Raw genomic sequence first — 18,374 nt, forward strand, 5'->3', positions numbered from 1 at the left:
AAACTATAGTATCACCTTCTTTCTAATAATTTCACATTCTGCTTGCTCTTCTTTTCTTAGTTTCTCCAGCTGTGAAGTTACATTGTTGATTTGTGATATCTCTTCTTATTTAATATAGGCATCCCTAGCTATAAATTTCTCTCTGAGCAGTGCCTTTTCTATATTCTATAAGTTTTGGTATGCAATGTTTTGCTTTTTACTTGTCTCAAGATATTTTCTAGTATTCAATGTGATTTACTTTTTGAACTTTTGATTCTTTAAGACTATATTGTTTAACTTCCACATATTTGTGTATTTTCAATTTCATTCCCTTATTGATTTCTAGGGTCATTCTATGATGTCAGAAAACACAGTTTGCATAATTTCAATCATTTTACATTTATTTAGATGTGTTGTCAACTAATATGTGACCTATCCTGGATAGTGATCAATATACACTTGAGAAAAATATGTATTCTCTCATTGTTCCATAGAGTGTTTTGCTTATTACTGTTGGGTGTACTTGATTTATAGTTTCGACTGAGTCTTCTGTTTCCTATTGATCTTTTGTCTAGATGTTCCATCCATATATAAAAAAAAAGTGTATTTAATTTCCAACTGTTTATTTCTACTTTAAATTTTGCCAATGTATTTTAGGGTTCTGTTATTAGGTTCAAGTATATTTATAATAGTTAAATCTTCTTTGCATATTGACCAATTCATCAATACACCCCTTCACTATTTCTGATAATGTATTTTCACTTAAATTCTGTTTTGTCTCATGTTAGTATAGCCATCCCAGCTGTCTTTTGGTTCCTATTAGAATACTTTTTTCAATCCTTTCATATTCAGTCTATTTGAGCTTTACATCTTAGGTTTCTCTCTTTTTTTTTTTTTTTTTTTACCTCTTGCTAACTATATATGTCGTTAGATCATTCTGACAATATATATAATTACATCATGCTTTTTTATCCCTATTGCAAATCGGTGACTTTTGACTGGAAATTCTGAGTCATTTACAGACAAAGTAGTGACTTGTAAGGCAAGAAATATTTTAGACATTTTGTCACTAGTTTCTTGTGTATCATATGTCTTTTTCATCCCTCATTTCCTCAAATTCTTCTTTCATTTTTGTATAGGGGATTTATGGCAATGATACAAACTGATCCCCTTCTAATTTCCTTTTCTGCATATATTTTAGGTATATTTGTTTTTGCCACCAAGAGGTAATATTTAATATCCAAAATCTATAACAATAGTTTGATATGATGATAACTTAACTTCAACAGCATATATGTCTCATCTCCTATATCCCTTGCCTCCACCCATAATGTTTTCCTATAAATTATACCTCTTTATAGATCTCATGGCTTAATCACACGAAAATCTGGTGATTTCTTACATATTTGTATTTTTGATACGTAAGGAAAAGTATGCTACATACTGAGAATACAATAATACTGGAATTTTATTTACCCATGTAGAGTTATACTTACCTAGCTTTACTTTTTTCAGAGGGCTCCAAAATACCATCCTAGTGTTATTTTGTTTTCAACTTGAAATATTCACTGTAGCCCTTTTGGTAGGGCAGGTCTAATGCAGATGAACAACCCCAGCTTTGTTTTTTTTCTGGAGAGACTTTAAACTCACCATAAACACTAGACACAAAACAAGCATGTATCTAAATACCCATTTTTGTTTAGTGTACTACTCATCATTGATCTTTGAAATGATAAAGAAACAAGACTATTTTACCAGAGCCTCCAATTTGTAAAGGTTTAAGTTTCATATCTATCTTAAACCTACTACACAACTATAGAATAAAAAGTTCTAACATGTTCATAGATACTCTGCAAACTCTAGCTAGTTATCAGTGTTAAAGATCTGGACCTTGATTACTGTACAGAAAGTGGTTACAAATGTGAATAGCTTTTTTCTTAGAAAATGTACATGAAAGGATTATCTGTTCAAGGAGCATAATATATATAGCATACACTAAAATATTTTAAACATGTATAGGAAGATAAAGAGACAGTTATATTGAATGATACAGAAAATTTGGCAAGCCTGTATAATTTGTGGATCTGGGTATCTTCAGGAAGATGTTGGAGTTGTTTGAATTTAGATCATGTTCACAACAGCAGTTTAAGTTTGAAGGTATTTCAAAACAAAACATTGAAGGAAAATTAAACTATAGCCACATTTGAGCTCTCCTACCATCTGGCAATGAGTCTCATGTGTCACACAGATACCCAAAGTTCCAGGGACAGACCAGGTTATACACAAACAGCTCATCATCTCAGAATTAAGAAATAACCATTAAAACTCATAAATAGATGTGACAGTTGTAAGAGCTTACAATCTAGGAACCTTTACCATAAGCCTTCACCTGATAACCTGTGAACTCAGATTCAATTCTCAGAGTTTGCACATTATAGCTAGTCCATATTAGTGAGATATTATAATGTTTGTCTTTTCATTCTGGCTTATTTCTCTCAACCTACTGTCCTCAAGGTCCACTCACATAGTTGCCCATCTCACAACTTCATTTATTCTTGCTGCCACTCAATATTCCATTCCATGTATACACTACAAGTCACTATTCCATTTATTGGCCAACACACCTTTAGGTGACTTCCATTAATCATGATTCATGAATACTGCCACTATAAACAGCAGTGTGCAATGTCCATTATGTCCCTGCTCTCAGTTCATCCAAGGATATACCAATAATGGGGTTGCAGGACCATGTGGCAACTGAATAGTTAGCTTACTGTGAAACCACCACACTGTCCTCCAGATTGGCTGCCCCATTCTACTTCCCTACCAAAAGTGAATAGATAGAATAGTAAATAGATTCAAGAAGAGTATTTGAAAGATAAAGATTCCAGCAATAAGGAAAAGGATAATATGAGACCAGCCAGTGTAGTCAATCATTACTTAGGTTTTTTTCTCAAAGAAAAATTTTAAGTCTGTGATGGGTTTACAGGTATAGGTTGGAGTTGAAAGGTATGGACTTGGATGGCAGTCTCTCTTTGTGTAAGTATTCCCTTGAACTTTCAGCTTTTCTTCAGCATCATAGAGCATTGCCTTCTTTACAAGGGATGATTTTTTATCCTAGAATGAGGTTGGACTACCTACAACTTAACAGAATAATTACCGACAAGCAAAATTCTATAGGACCCATCACATTAGGCTTCTCATCAGCTATCTGGGTGCTGTGTTTTCCAATTTTTAAGAAAAGCCCAATGCTCTGGACTTATACAATGTAGGGGTACAGAATTTGGAAATAAAAGACAGCCAGAGAGGGAAGATGGTGGATCAGGAGAGTCAGGGCAAAAAATGTCTCCATGAAAAACACAAGATAAAAGACAGAAAGTGCCCCAGAATACCAGTTCCAGAACTGCACTGACTGGACAAGTTCTGCTAAATCCACAGGGACTGTGCACTTGGTGAATCTGAGAGTCTGAACTCACAAACAGGTGAGAGAGGCTGCTAGGGAGCCAGCAGCCATGCCACAGTCAGGAGAAACTGGGAGTTGGCATCTGAAGAGGAATTAGTTTAAAAATCCCAGAAGCAGCTGTGGATCTGCCAGTGAGAGCAATACAGTCAAGTGTGGGGAGACTGCTTTCCCCACCCTGGGCACCTGCCTCAGTGCCTGGCATGGACAGTAGACTTCCACTCACCCACAGCTATTGTCCTGGACCTAGAAAGGTGGAGGCCCACAAAAAAGGGGAATTTACCACACTTCATACAGCCATCTTTTCAGCAGGCTGGGAATGCCCATGCATGGCACTGTAGCCCAGAGCTATGCCACACAGTCAAGTGCAGTGAGAAGCACCATCTAAACCCTGGGCACCTGCCTCAGTACTTGACATGGATAATAGCCTTTTGTATACCCACAGCTAATTGTCCTGGAGCTAGGAAGGCAGAGGTCCACTGAAGGGGGAATTTAACATGTCCCATACGCCCAACCTCTCAGCAGGCTGGGAACCCCCCTGTGAGGCACAGCTGCCCAGAGCTTCCCTTGGAGACTGTGCTCACCTGTGGCATTGTGCTGTCTTCCTCCCCATGGAGGTCCTTGGAGATGAAATCCACACAGAAGTCCCAGAGGCCCTACACCAATACCAGGGACTTGTGGGTCCATGGCATAGACAGACTGTGGGGAGCATGAGCCAAAGGTTTGGACTCCTGCAACAACTTTAAGTTTCCAGGAATGCCTGAGAGATTTGATTCTTAAAGCCACCTGCCCTCCCCAACCACTACCCCACACCCAGTTTCAGGGACAGCAGCACCAACTACACATGGAAATATTGAGGCACTGATTGGACCCCCATAATATTCATACCCCCATTTACCACATAGAAAAGTGGGGGCAACTGGCTTGAAGGTAAAAGGCAGATCATGGGCACCATTTGCTGGCAGCACAGAGAAAGTGCACACTACAAAGCTGTAGCTCTGACAAATCAGAGATAAGTGTTTAAATAAATCTGCATATCCTAAAAGAACTCTATTAAGATAAATAAATGCCAAGGAGCCAAAAAAAACAGAAAATTTTAAAGCACATGAAGAAACCAGAAGATATGGATAACCCAAACCCAAACACTCAAATCAAAAGATCAGAGGAGACACAGTACTTGGATCAATTAATCAAACAACTAATCACAATGAGATCATGGCACAGGATACAAAGGACATAAAGAAGACCCTAGAAGAGCATAAAGAAGAATTTCCAAGAGTAAATAAAAAAAATAGATGGTCTTATGGAAATAAAATAAACTATTGATCAAATTAAGAAGATTCTGGATACACACAGTACTCAATTAGAGGAAGCTTTGGAGAGAAACAATGAGCTGGAAGAGGCCAGAATGGACAATGCAAGTACAAAAGAAAGAATGGGGAAAAGTTCAAAAAAATAAAAATGGACCTTAGGGATATGATGGACAACATAAAGAACACAAATATAAGAATCATTGGTGTTCCAAAAGGGGAAGAGAAGAGTAAAGCTCTAGGAAGAGTATTCAAAGAAATTGTAGGGGAAACCTTCACATACCTTCTAAACAACATAAATACACAAATCATAGATGCACAATGAACTCCAAACAGAATAAATTGAAATAAACCCACTGTGAGACATATTCTAATCAGATTGTGAAATGCTGAAGAGAAGAAGCAAGTTCTGAAAGCAGCAAGAGAGTAGCAACTGATCACATACAAGGGAAACAGCATAAGAATAAGTAGTGACTACTCAGCAGCCACCATGGAGGTGAGAAGGCACTGATATGACATATTTAAAATTCTGAAAGTGAAAAATTGCCAATCAAGAATTCTTTATCCAACAAAGCTCTCTTTCAAATTTGAGGGAGAGCTTAAATTTTTCACAGAAAACAAATGCTGAGAGAATTTGCCAACAAGAGACCTGCCCTACTTGAAATACTAAACGGTGCACTACCAACAGAGAAACAAAGAAAGGAGAGAGAGGTATGAAGAAAGGTTCAGAACTAAAGAGATTTAGCAGAGGTACATTAAAGGAAATTAAGAGAGGGGGAAAATACATATCTGACAAGCATAAATCAAAGGATAGGATGGCTGATTCAAGAAATGCCTTCACAGTAATAACACTGAATGTAAATGGATTAAACTCCCCAATTAAAACATATAGATTGACAAAATGGATTAAAATATATATGAACCATCAATATGTTGCTTACAAGAGACTCATCTCCCACATAGGGACACAAAGAAATTGAAAGTGAAAGGATGGGAAAAAAAATATTGCATGTAAGCTACAACCCAAAGAAAGCAGGAGTACCAATATTAATCTCAGATAAAGTAGACCTTAAATGCAAGGATGTTATGAGACAAGTTCACTACATACTAATAAAAGGGACAATTCAACAAGAAGAAATAACAATCATAAATGTTTATGCACCCAATCAAGGTGCCCCAAAATGCATGAGACAAACATTGACAAAACAAGAGGAAGCAATACACTTCTATAATCACTCACTCCTATTGATAGATCAACCAGAGAGAGGACCAATAAGGAAATTGAAAACATAAACAATCTGATAAACAAATTTGAATTAAAAGACATATATAGAATTTTACATCCCAAATCACCAGTGCTCATGGAGCTCTCTCCAGAGGAGATCATATGCAGGGCAGTAAAGCAAGCCTCAATAAATTTAAAAAAGATTGAAATTATTCAAAGAATATTCTCTGTTCATAATGGATTACAATTAGGAATCAATCACCATTAGAGACTTAGAAAATTCACAAATATCTAGAGGTTAAACAACACACTCCTAAACAGTCATTGGGTTAAAGAAGAAATAGCAAGATAAACTGCTAAATATATCGAAATGAAAGAAAATGAGAACATAACATATCAAAATTTACAGGATGCAGCAAAGGCAGTATGGAGGGGTAATTTATAAATGCATACATTATAAAGGAAGAAGTAGATAAAATCAAAGAACTAGTGGAGCAACTGAAGAAGCTAGAAATTGAACAGCAAACTAATCCTAAACCAAGTAGAAGAAAAGAAATAGCAACGATTAAAGCAGAAATAAATGACATAGAGAAAGAAAAAAAAATAGAGAGACAATAAAAAACACCAAAAATTGGTTATTTGAGATCAACAAGATTGACCAGTCTCTAGCTAGACTGACAAAATCAAAAAGAGAGAAGACCAAGATGAACAAAATAATGAATGAGAGAGGAGACATTACTGTGGATCCTAAAGAAATGAAAAATATATGTATGTGTGTGTGTGTGTGTGTATATATATATATATATATGAGAGGATACTATGAACAACTGTATGCCAACAAACTAGATAATTTTGAGGAAATGAACAATTTCCTGGAAACACATGAACAACCTAGACTCACCAGAAAAGAAATAGAAAACTCAAGCAACCAATCACAAGCAAAGAGATCCAATCAGTCATCAACCCCAAAAATAATGCCCAGGGCCAGATGGCTTCACAGGGGAATTCTACCAAACTTTCCAAAAAGAACTGACACCAATCTTACTTAAACTCTTTCAAAACATTGAAGAAAATGGAACACTACCTAACACATTTTATGAAGCTAACATCACTTTAATGTCAAAACCAGGTAAAGACACTATAAGAAAGAAAAACTACAGACCAATCTCCCTAATGAATATAGATGCAAAAATTCTCAACAAAATACTTGCAAATCAAATCCAAAGACACATTAAAAAACGTCATACACCATGACCAAGTGGGGTTAATTCCAGGCATGCAAGGATGGTTCAAAATTAGAAAATCAATCAAGGTATTACAACCCATTAACAAATTGAAAGGGGAAAATCAAATGATCATCTCAAAAGATGATGAAAAATTATTTGACAAAACCCAGCAACCTTTTTTGATAAAAACAGTTCAAAGATAGGAATTGAGGGAAACTTCCTCAATATGATAAATGACATATATGAAAAAACCACAGCCAGTATAGTACTCAATGGCAAGAGACAGAAAGCATTCCTTCTAAGATCAGGAAGGAGACAAGGCTGTTCACTGTCACCATTGTTATTCAACATTGTGCTAGAAGTGCCAGCCAGAGCAATCTGGCAAGACAAAGAAATAAAAAGCATCCAGATTGGAAGGGAAGAAGTAAAACTGTCATTATTTTCAGCTGATATGATCTTATATCTGGAAAAACCTGGGAAATCAGCAGCACAGCTACTTGAGCTAATAAACAAATTTAGCAAAGTAGTAGGATACAAGAGTAATGCACATAAGTCAGTAATGATTCTATATGCTAGAAATGAACAAATTGAAGAGACACTCAAGAAAAAGATACCATTTTCAATAACAACTAAAAAAATCAAGTACCTAGGAATAAATGTAACCAAAGACGTAAAAGAACTATACAAAGAAAAGTACATAACTCTACTAAAATAAATAGAAGTGGACTTAAAAGATGGAAAAATATTCTGTGTTCATGGATAGGAAGGCTAAATGTCATTAAGATGTCAATTCTACCCAAACTCATCTACAGATTCAATGCAATCCCTACCAAAATTCCAACAACCTACTTTGCAGACTTGGAAAAGCTAGTTATCAAGTTTATTTGGAAGGGCAAGATGCCTCAAATTGCTAAAAACATTCGAAAAAGAAAAATGAAACATGAGGACTTATACTCCCTGATTTTGAAGCTTATTATAAAGCCACAGTAGTCAAAACAGCATGATACTGGCACAAAGACAGACATGTTGATCAATGGAATCAAGTTGAGAATTGGAGATAGAAACCAGATCTAAGGTCAACTGACCTTTCATAAGGTCCCCAAAGCCACTGAACTGGACTAACAGTCTTTTCAACAAATGGGGCTGGGAGAGTTGGATATCCATATCCAAAAGAATGAAAGAGGACCCTTACCTCATTCCCTACACAAAAATTAACTCAAAATGGATTAAAGACCTCAACATAAGAGACAGTACCATAAAATTCCTAGAAGATAAAGTAGGGAAGCATCTTCAGGACCTTGTATTACGAGGTCACTTCATAGAACTTACACCCAAAGCACAAGCAACAAAAGAAAAAAATAGATAAATGGGATCTACTCAAACTTAAAAGCTTCTGCACCTCAAAGGAATTTGTCAAAACTGTGACGAGGCAGCCAATTCAATGGGAAAAAAAAAAATTTGGAAACCATGTATCTGACAAAAGACTGATATCTTGCTTATATAAAGAAATTCTACAACTCAATGACAATAGTACAGACAGCCCAATTATAAAATGGGCAAATGCAATTAAATGACAGTTCTCTGAAGAGGAAATACAAATGGCAAAAAACATATGAGAAAATGTTCAGCTTCTCTAGCTATTAGGGAGATGCAATTTAAGACCACAATGAGATATCATCTCATATCAATTAGATTGGCTGCCATGAAATAAACAGGTAATTACAAATGCTGGAGACTATGTGAAGAAATTGGAACTCTTATTCACTGTTGGTGGGACCATATAATGGTACAACCACTCTGGAAGACAGACTGGTGTTTCCTCAGAAAACTAGATATAGAGTTAACCTTCGATCCAGCAATTGCACTTCTCGGTATATACCCAGAAGGTCTGAAATCACGTGAACAGATATCTGCACACCAATGTTCATAGCAGCAATATTCACAACTTCCAAGAGATGGAAACAACCCAAATGTCCTTCAACAGATGAGTGAATAAACAAAATGTGGTATATACACACAATGGAATACTATGAGGTAGTAAGAAGGAATGAGGATGTGAAACAAATGACAACAAGGATGAAACTTGAAGACATAATGCTGAGCAAAATAAGCCAGGCACAAAAAGAGAAATATTGTATGTTACCACTAATGTGAACACTGAAAAATGTAAAATAAATGGTTTATAATGTAGAATGTAGGGGATTTAGCAATAATCAGCAAATAGTGAAGGGGGGAATGATAATCTAACAAGAACAGATAAGTTATTGTGGGTAAACTTAATGTTCTGGGAATGCTCAGGAATGACTATGGTTTGTTAATTTCTGGGGGCAAAGGTAGGAACAAGTTGGCAGAAATGTAGTTATTTATGTTACTTTTTTTCCTTATTCCTTTGCTGGGTTATAGTCTAAATATTCTCTTGGGGTAGAGTAGGAACATGTTGGAAGTAATGTAGGATTATAGGTTATTAGTTTTTTCTTATTTCTGTATCTTGCTTTTGTTTGGAATGTTTTTTTTTTTTGTTGTCTGTTTTTCTTAGTTTTCTGATCAAATTAATTTGAAAAAAATGCAATACACACACACAAACACACACACACATATATATGTGTATATATATATGTGTATATATATGTATATATATATATACATACATACATACATACATATATATATGCAGAGCCCCCCTGAGGAGCTGGGGGAAATGCAGAGGTGTTGGGCTTCCTCACCTGAATGGCTGTTGATGTTCTCACAAACATTGAAGACTGGTGGGATGATGGGCTGAGTCCTCTATCACAGGATTTGCCCTTATGAAGCTTGTTACTGCAAAGCAGAGACTAAGCCTGGTTAAAATTGTGCCTAAGAGTCTCCCCCTGAATACATCACTGATGCTCACATGTGGCCCTCTCTCTCTAGCTAAGCCATCTCGGAAGGTGAAATCACTGCCCTCCCCCCTATGTGGGATCTGACACCCACAGGTGTAAATCTCCCTGGCAATAGGGGATATAACTCATAGGGAAGAATCTGGATCCAACATCATGGGATTGAGAACATCTTGATCAAAAGGGTAATGTGAAATGAAACAAAATAAAGTTTCAGTGACTGAGAGATTCCATATGGATTTGGGAGGTCACTCTGGTGGGCACTCTTACACACTAATAGATAACCCTTTTTTGGTTTTAATGTATTGGAATCACTAGAAGTAAATACCTGAAACTAACAAATTGCAACTCAGTAGCCTAGACTCTTGAAGATGTATGTATATCAATGTAGCTTACAAAGGGTGACAATGTGATTGTGAAAACATTGTGGGTCACACTCCCCTTTATCCTGCATATGGATGGATGAGTAGAAAAATGGGGACAAAAAAACTAAAGTAAAAATAGTGCAGGAGGTGGGGCAATGTGGGAGTTCTCTTTTACTCTTATTTTTTCCTATTCTTATCTTCAATTTTTCATGTACAAGGAGAATGTTGAAAAAATAGATGGGTGTGATGAATGAACAACTTCATGATGGCAATGTGAACAACTGATTGTACACTTTGGATGATTGTATGGTATCTGAAAATGTCTCAATAAAATTGAATATGAAAAAAAAGACAGCTAGAAGCATATTGATATGCAGCAGACAGAGTGGCCCCTAGAGATTGTACATATTTTATAGTTTCCAGTCCCTTTATTACATGATCGCTTTCTACATTATGGTAAAAAATGGCTTTAAGGAACTGTTTCCCATATGCTATTTCACAGGGGTTCAAACAGAGCTTTTCTTATGGCTACTGTTTTCCCAAGCAGGGCAACTGGCAAAAATTTTTTCCCAGATGAGGTTGGTTACTTGAAAAAAATTAGCTAAGGTTTTCTTTAAGGTGTGAATAATTTTTTTTCAGTTTTTTTTTTTTCTCTGAAAAAGGATTTTTGTCTTCAAGGTGCATGTAGTTTCCAATGAATTCCAGTGAAGGTATCTGGCACCTCTCAGGTTACTTTAGCAATAAAGGCACTTCCATTATCACTTCATATTGAAAATGGCACTCCAAACCAGGATACACTTTCCCCTAATAACATATTAGCCACCTCTGACATCTTTTCTGTTTTGCAGTGAAGTGCTTCAACTCATCCAGAAAAGGTTTCTGCAGATACAAGCATGAACTTATATTCTCCTTGGGCTTTCAGCATGATAGTAAGGTCTTTTTGTCAGTCTCTCCTGGACCTATTCCACTGTTGATACTCCTTTCATAGGAGAGGAGGACCTGTTTTGAGGTTATTTTTTGCACAGATAAGGCATTGTTCAGTTACTTCCTGTATGGTTCTTTGCATATTTGGGACTACAATGTATTTTCTTAGCCATTGGTTCATTGAATTCCTTCCATAAGGATGCAAATGGGCAATAATTCTCTTCATTAAATACTCTGGTACTAATATTCCTTCTTCATTATAAACCCAACATTCTTGAATTGCTTTGACTGTCTGACTTTCTGATGTTCTCAGGAATTAGTGGATTCACTTGGAAATCCCCATTCTTCAGCTCTGTATTCTGAAAGAATATTTTGAAGTATTCTAAAGAATACTTTGGCTTAAAAGGTGTGAGATTTAATTTTGTTCTGAGAGCTGCAACTATCTGGATTCATAAAAAAGTTCTTCATGCTAGTCCAGCTGTTTTATCTTGCACATAAACTACACTGAGCTCCTAGTTCAATTCTTGGCAGAGCATATAGTAAGTATTCTGCATTTGGTTGCAGTATTTGTTCTTAATTCTGGTATCACAGAGAATTTGTGTGCCATCCTCAAAGTGGTTAAGCAGTTTGACTAAAGGCTGTCATCGGGTTCTGTCTTTAAAATTCAATTTTCAATCTGTGTGTTGTATTGCCACTCTGGTAGCAGCAGTAGCAATTCTGTCTGCAATAGTAACTGATTTAATGAAGCACAGTTGTGTAGTTATCTCATCAGCTGGGGGCACCCTTTGTTGAAGGGACAACAGAGAGATTAGTGAGTTTCTATGTGAAGGTAACTATAAGCTTGGCTGGATTTTTATTTTTGAGAAAGGAGGTTCCTGACTTCACTTTTTTCTCAGAAGGAAGGAAGAAGTCTGGAAGGCCCAGTGGCCTGGGTCCAGTCTCTGAATATCCTCAAAGTCTGTCAGTTGTACCATTCTTTCTTATAACTATGACTTCATGATTGGATTCCTAATTTCTTTTAGCATTGTATTCCCCAAACATTTTAAATCTATTATTTTGCTTTCCTTACTTTTATTTACTTTCAGTCCATAATATTGAAAACTATGATAAATTTATGAGATGACTTGTAAAATGATTTCATAGTAACATAATTGCATCCAAAAAGGAAAGGAAACATTATATTTTGCTTAAACCTATTTCCTTTCTTCCAATGCTGAAACTTTTTTTCTAGGTCAAGGCTTTCTTTGCAGTTTCTTCTTTCTTGGAATAAGCATTATTAAAACCTCCTCCTTATTCCTCAATGTAAATATGTTTCTCTCAGGCTCTTCCTCCATTCACCTGAATTTGTAGCAATAAATGAATTCACCTCTGGTCCCAACTTGAGAGATTTACACATAAGATGCTTTAGGCCCATTTCAATCAGATTTTTGAAATATTAGACCCTCCAGAATTCCAAACTTGTCAATTTTGGTGAGATTCTTGTCCCATCCAGTGTGCCTCATCCAATGTATCCACATTGAAAAAGACTCTGGTCTTTGTGTTTTGGGTTTCTGAGTCTGAACCGGATATGTTTTCTCACTTTATCCCAAGGGTAATTCATTTTTCCCTCTTTGAGGTTAATTTCCTCACCTATTCTTTGAAATTGATTGTAAGCAAGATCAGGTAGTCCAGAAATATGAGCCACAGGTGCATGCAGCTTATGATTCCTGACAAGACAAGGTATAACTACATCTCTACCGCTAATACTTGATGGTGCTTTGGTGCTGATTGTGCAAATTTATGGTATTGTATATCAGTATCTAGGGGCAAGATTGTTAGATCAAAGTGTATAGTAACTTTAGAAGATGTCCAACAGTATTTCAAAGTTTCTGTACAATTTTGTTCTACAAGCAATATAGCAGATTTCCATTATTTCTAATGATAACATTGTTTTTTGCTCAATTGTCTTGATTGATCATAATAAATATTTCTGTATTTTGATAATACTTCCAAGAACTAACTTTGGCTTTGTGGATAGTCACTAGTTAGGACTGTAATTTAAGTCATTTTTTTTATTTCTTTATTTTTATACCCTTATCTCAGTCTTGTTTGGATTTAATTTGCTTTTATTTTCCTAGGTCTTTATACCTAGGATATGTAGATCATTAATTTCCAAACTTCATTGTATCTGAATCATAGTGGCAATATCACTATATATCTACAGATTTTAAATAACTAAGGGGAAATTATGAACTTATTAGAATACATAAATTCAACTACTTAAATAGAATGAAAAAATAATCCTTCAATGATGTAAGTTACTGAAGCTCATAAAATTAAATAATGAACAATCTTTTAAAAACATTGTATCTTCTAAAGAGACTGAATAATTAAGAATCCTTTAAAGGCATTATATCTTCTGAAGAGATTGAATTTGTTATGTTAAATCTTCCCCATGTACAGATAGTTTCATCAGTTCATTCTCCCAACTATTAAAGAAATGATACCAATTATACACAAACTTTTCCAAATCTCCTATTAGACAAGTATTTCTCAGATAATTATAAAACGTAGTGAGATTTTCTACATAGACGGTCATATTGTCTCTAAGATAGTTTTACTTCTTCCTATCCAATCTGGGTGTTTTTTTTTTCTTAATTATTAAGTTTAACAGAGTTTCAGGACAAGATCAACATAAAAAATCATTTGCAGTTTTTATACTAGCAACAAAATTCCAGAAATTGAAGTTTTTAAATGTCAGTCTTATAAATCTTAGGGCTGCCATAGCAAAATACCACAACTAGTTTGTTTCAAACAACATAAATTTATTGCTTAACACTTTTGGAGGTAGAAGTCCAAAATAAATTAGGCAGCAGGGCCATGCTCCCTCAAAAACCAGTGCCTGAGCCAGGCCAAGTCAAAGTTTTAGAGGAAATGCCCAGGCGCACAATGGACATTGCTGTGGACAGAGGCTTAGGGACATTTGGTGAGGATCTAGTAGACATGCCTCTGGGAATATAATTTATAAGAGCTTTCAAAGTCTTATTGATTTTTACATTGTCACAGTGGTTTATATTCTGCTCTTCAAGACTAAATTCCATTCAACCTTAAAATAGATGACTCCTAGGACTTAAATACCTTTGTTAGCTTTTGAGGGTCTTTCAAATTATTTTTGTTTATTTTTGTTTGAACTAGCGTGAAGATGTTAAATCTGCATTCAAAAGTTCCGGCTTGCTTTTCCATGGAATAAAGATCCACTTTTCCTTGCAACCCTGATAGGTTATTTAAAGTCCACTAATCCCTGGCAAACTTGTAGAAGGTTCTAAGGCATTTTGAGATTTCAAAAATATTTCTGAGAATTAGTTTTGTTTGTGTTACTGGCTTATAATTATCTGCCTTTATTTCAGATTCAGATAATGAAGAAGAACAATCAAAGTAAGTATCTCAGGGAGATTTCTCCCTAATGCAACCCAAATTTAACATGAAATCCACTCAGACCTCTTGGTCAGTGAATTCTCCATGCCACTTTGATTTGGAAAGAATCCCACTAACCATGTTTTAGGATGGTTATGGGCTATTTACATCTATTCCATCTAATTTCATTCTTAGGACTATAACTTCTGTTGTAGCATAAGATAATCATATTACTCTAAAAATGCTTCAATGCATTATAAACAAGCTGAATTTCAGTTGAGAAGAGTAGAGTTAAAGTTAATGAGATTTTCAGGTAGGCAGTGAATTTCACTGAGTCCCACTCTGGTGTTCATATATCTTCCTCTGCATTCCTATCAAGGAATAGTTTCATTTATATTTGCTATCAAAAATAAGATTTCCTATGTTTCAAACAAACTACCTTCCTAAAATAGACTAGATTCATCTGTGTCAACAAAGTCAAGTTTACAGTATGTTGCATTCGGACACCACAAGGAGAAAGTTTGAACTTATGATGGAAATTGTACCTTTTAAGAACACTGGGTTATATTATGCTATACTGTATGCAAAAGGACTTGTAGAATATTTATTCAATTTGTCAAAGAAAATTGCTATATTGTTATAGTGAAAGGATAAAAAGCAGACTAGTAATTAGTGTTAGGAATTGCTCTAAGATGGTCAACCTATCATCAAAATAACTTTTTATTCACTAATGAATTATAGAAATTGAACTTTACTTGTTCATCCATTAATTCTAGACTGCACTTTACTTTTTTTTCCTACTTATTTCTTCATTGGAATTACTTGTATATATTTGCAGAAGAATATAAGTAGTTGCTAAACTGCTCAACAAAAGAAGAACAAAGTAAAAAAAATGGTGTGTAGCATGAAACACGTATGACACTAAGGTATTTCATATTAATTCATATATTCCTTATATTTCTGAATTATGTAACAATTTCTTAATTGTATAATTGAGGAAAATGAGTTTTAAGGAGATTAAGCAATGAGTTCACTGTTTGCAACTGCTCAGTTTATTTTACAGTCTTCTATGTTTCTACCTCTGTCTTTGTTTCCACTGTTTTAACCACCTATACAGTGATTGTTCAATATATTGTTCCTTTCATCATTCAGGTCTTCAATTCTTTTATAGACAATTTTCTCTCTATCTATATGGTGAGTAATATTGTACATTTTAATGTCAAATGTTCTTCTCACCTGAATCTACTCACATTTCCCTTTTACCTCTGCAAGCAGCAGTGATCATAATATCATGTTCCCTCAGATTGCAGGATGGCATTTTAGGAGTTATTGTGGACTAAATATTTATCATGATCTATTGAACAAGCAAAAATTTTGACCTAAAGAATGTACATTTTGGAAAAACTGAAATACCATTATTTTGAAATGATTTAGAACCTGAGACTTCCAGTTTATATTAATTACAAGTTATAGGTTTACATAAATATTCAGGAATACTGACTGGGTGATCCAGTAACTTATCAAATTCCCTATTTTTTTCTACTGAGATGAGGACAACCGCTCCTCCCAGGGCTGCTCCCTGTAACACCCTTCCCCCATCCTGCTCTGCTCTCATGCAAGAGATGCAGTACCAAACTAAGTGAGAATCCAGATTATTCATCTTCTAGGACCAATAGTAAATAACACATAGATTCTGAAAAATTACAGAAATTCCTGTGATCTGACTCACTTTTGTTGATCTTGTTCAAGCAGTTCACCAACATACTTACATGACAATTATCTTTAAATCAATTTGTTTTAATTAAATAAGTATATCTGACAATGAGTGATAGACCATTTCATTAACAAGAAATTGATATCAGTTGTAATATATAACAGATAGGACTAGTAACCATTCTTTAATTATTTAATATTATTTAGTTATAGTTAGCTGCTAAACACTCTGGCCTGATAAAAATTTTTCTCAGTAGCTTTACCAAATTAAGGTTTACCAGTGTAAACTGGGGTGCTTAAACATTTGTATTTTCCAGTTTGTGCTGGAAGAAGGAAAGTTGACTTTATGGCTAAGGCAATACATTTAAAAGATTCAAGACAGTTTCTTTTCATTCAGTTTTACATTTGTTGTTTTCTAAACTATATAATTAATAGGAAAAATATTTTCTTGATTATCAAACTGACACTTAAACTTTAACCTCTAATGGTCAAATTGTATAAAATACATAATTATTCCCATTATAATTTTTCCAGAATATTTTTATAAAATGAGACATGGTGAAAAAGAAAAAGCAGCATAATTCCATAAGTAAAGAATAATTAATATTGATATTCTATATATGCCTACCCATTATTGTGGTAAATTTTATATTATTGGGATTATACTGTAAATTTTCTATCCAAATTCATGTTTGTTTTTTTCTTTTCAGACATTCAACTCATTTGTGCACAATACGTAACAAACTGAAACACATGGAAAGCCACAGTAACATCTCAGAATTCATTCTTTTGGGACTCTCTTATGACCAAGACATACAAACATTTTGCTTTGTGCTCTTTTTATTCTGTTACATTTCCATCTTGGTAGGAAACCTCCTGATCTTTGTCTCCATTCAATGCAGCTCTCTTTTTCACCAACCCATGTACTACTTTCTTACCCACTTATCTTGTATGGACATCTGCTATACCTCTAGTGTTACACCCAAATTGATTGGTGACTTGTTAGTGGAGACAAAAACCATCTCCTACAGTAATTGCATGTTACAAGTCTTTACCATGCACTTCTTCGGAAGTATTGAAGTTTTCATTCTTACTGTCATGGCCTTTGATCGCTATGTTGCCATCTGCAAACCTCTGCACTACATGATTATCATGAGCAGGACAAGATGTCATCTTCTAGTCCTTGCTGCTTGGGCTGGAGGGGCTGCCCATTCCTTCCCTCAACTGTCTATGACAATCCAGTTGCCCTTTTGTGGTCCAAATGTAATTGATCACTATTTCTGTGATATCTTCCCACTGCTAAAAGTTGCCTGTATTGATACCTACATCACAGGTGTCCTTGTGGTTGCCAATTCAGGTATGGTTGCCTTAGTAACCTTTGTTGTCTTATTTGTTTCTTATGTCATCATATTATTTAATTTAAGAAATCACTCAGCTGAGGGAATTCACAAAGCTCTTTCTACCTGTGGGTCTCATATCACAGTGGTTGTCTTATTCTTTGGGCCTTCAATCTTTGCTTACCTTAGACCACCTAACACTTACCCTGAGGATAAAATATTTGCACTATTTTACACGATCATTGCTCCTATGTTCAATCCCCTAATCTATACTCTGAGAAATACAGAGATGAAAAATGCCATGAGAAAGGTTTGGTGTCAAATGTTATTTTCAAAGGAAACATACAATTAATGTGGAATCAAAAAGCTAGAAACTACCACAAAGATTAATTATTCTGTTGCTATTTTGAATGCAATGCATAATTTTATGGGGTATTGAGATGGTGTTGGTATGATACCTGCAAAGAAATCATGTGGGTCAAAGCAATTAATGCAATACTATTTTGAGGAGTGAATTTTAATGAAAACATTTTACTAATAATTTTATTTAAAAGTTCCGGCTGCCA

General features: G+C 35.1%; 1 protein-coding gene across 1 annotated transcript; it reads left to right on the forward strand.

Moving 5' to 3' along the window:
• Positions 1–17,224: 17,224 nt before the first annotated feature.
• On the forward strand, positions 17,225–18,160 carry LOC119509320 (olfactory receptor 4P4-like). Its single transcript, XM_037803284.1, has one exon. It carries the CDS (start codon positions 17,225–17,227, stop codon positions 18,158–18,160), a length of 936 nt encoding a protein of 311 aa, XP_037659212.1.
• Positions 18,161–18,374: the final 214 nt, after the last annotated feature.

This window comes from Choloepus didactylus, chromosome 14 (assembly GCF_015220235.1).
Source record: "Choloepus didactylus isolate mChoDid1 chromosome 14, mChoDid1.pri, whole genome shotgun sequence".
Lineage (NCBI taxonomy): Eukaryota > Metazoa > Chordata > Mammalia > Pilosa > Megalonychidae > Choloepus > Choloepus didactylus.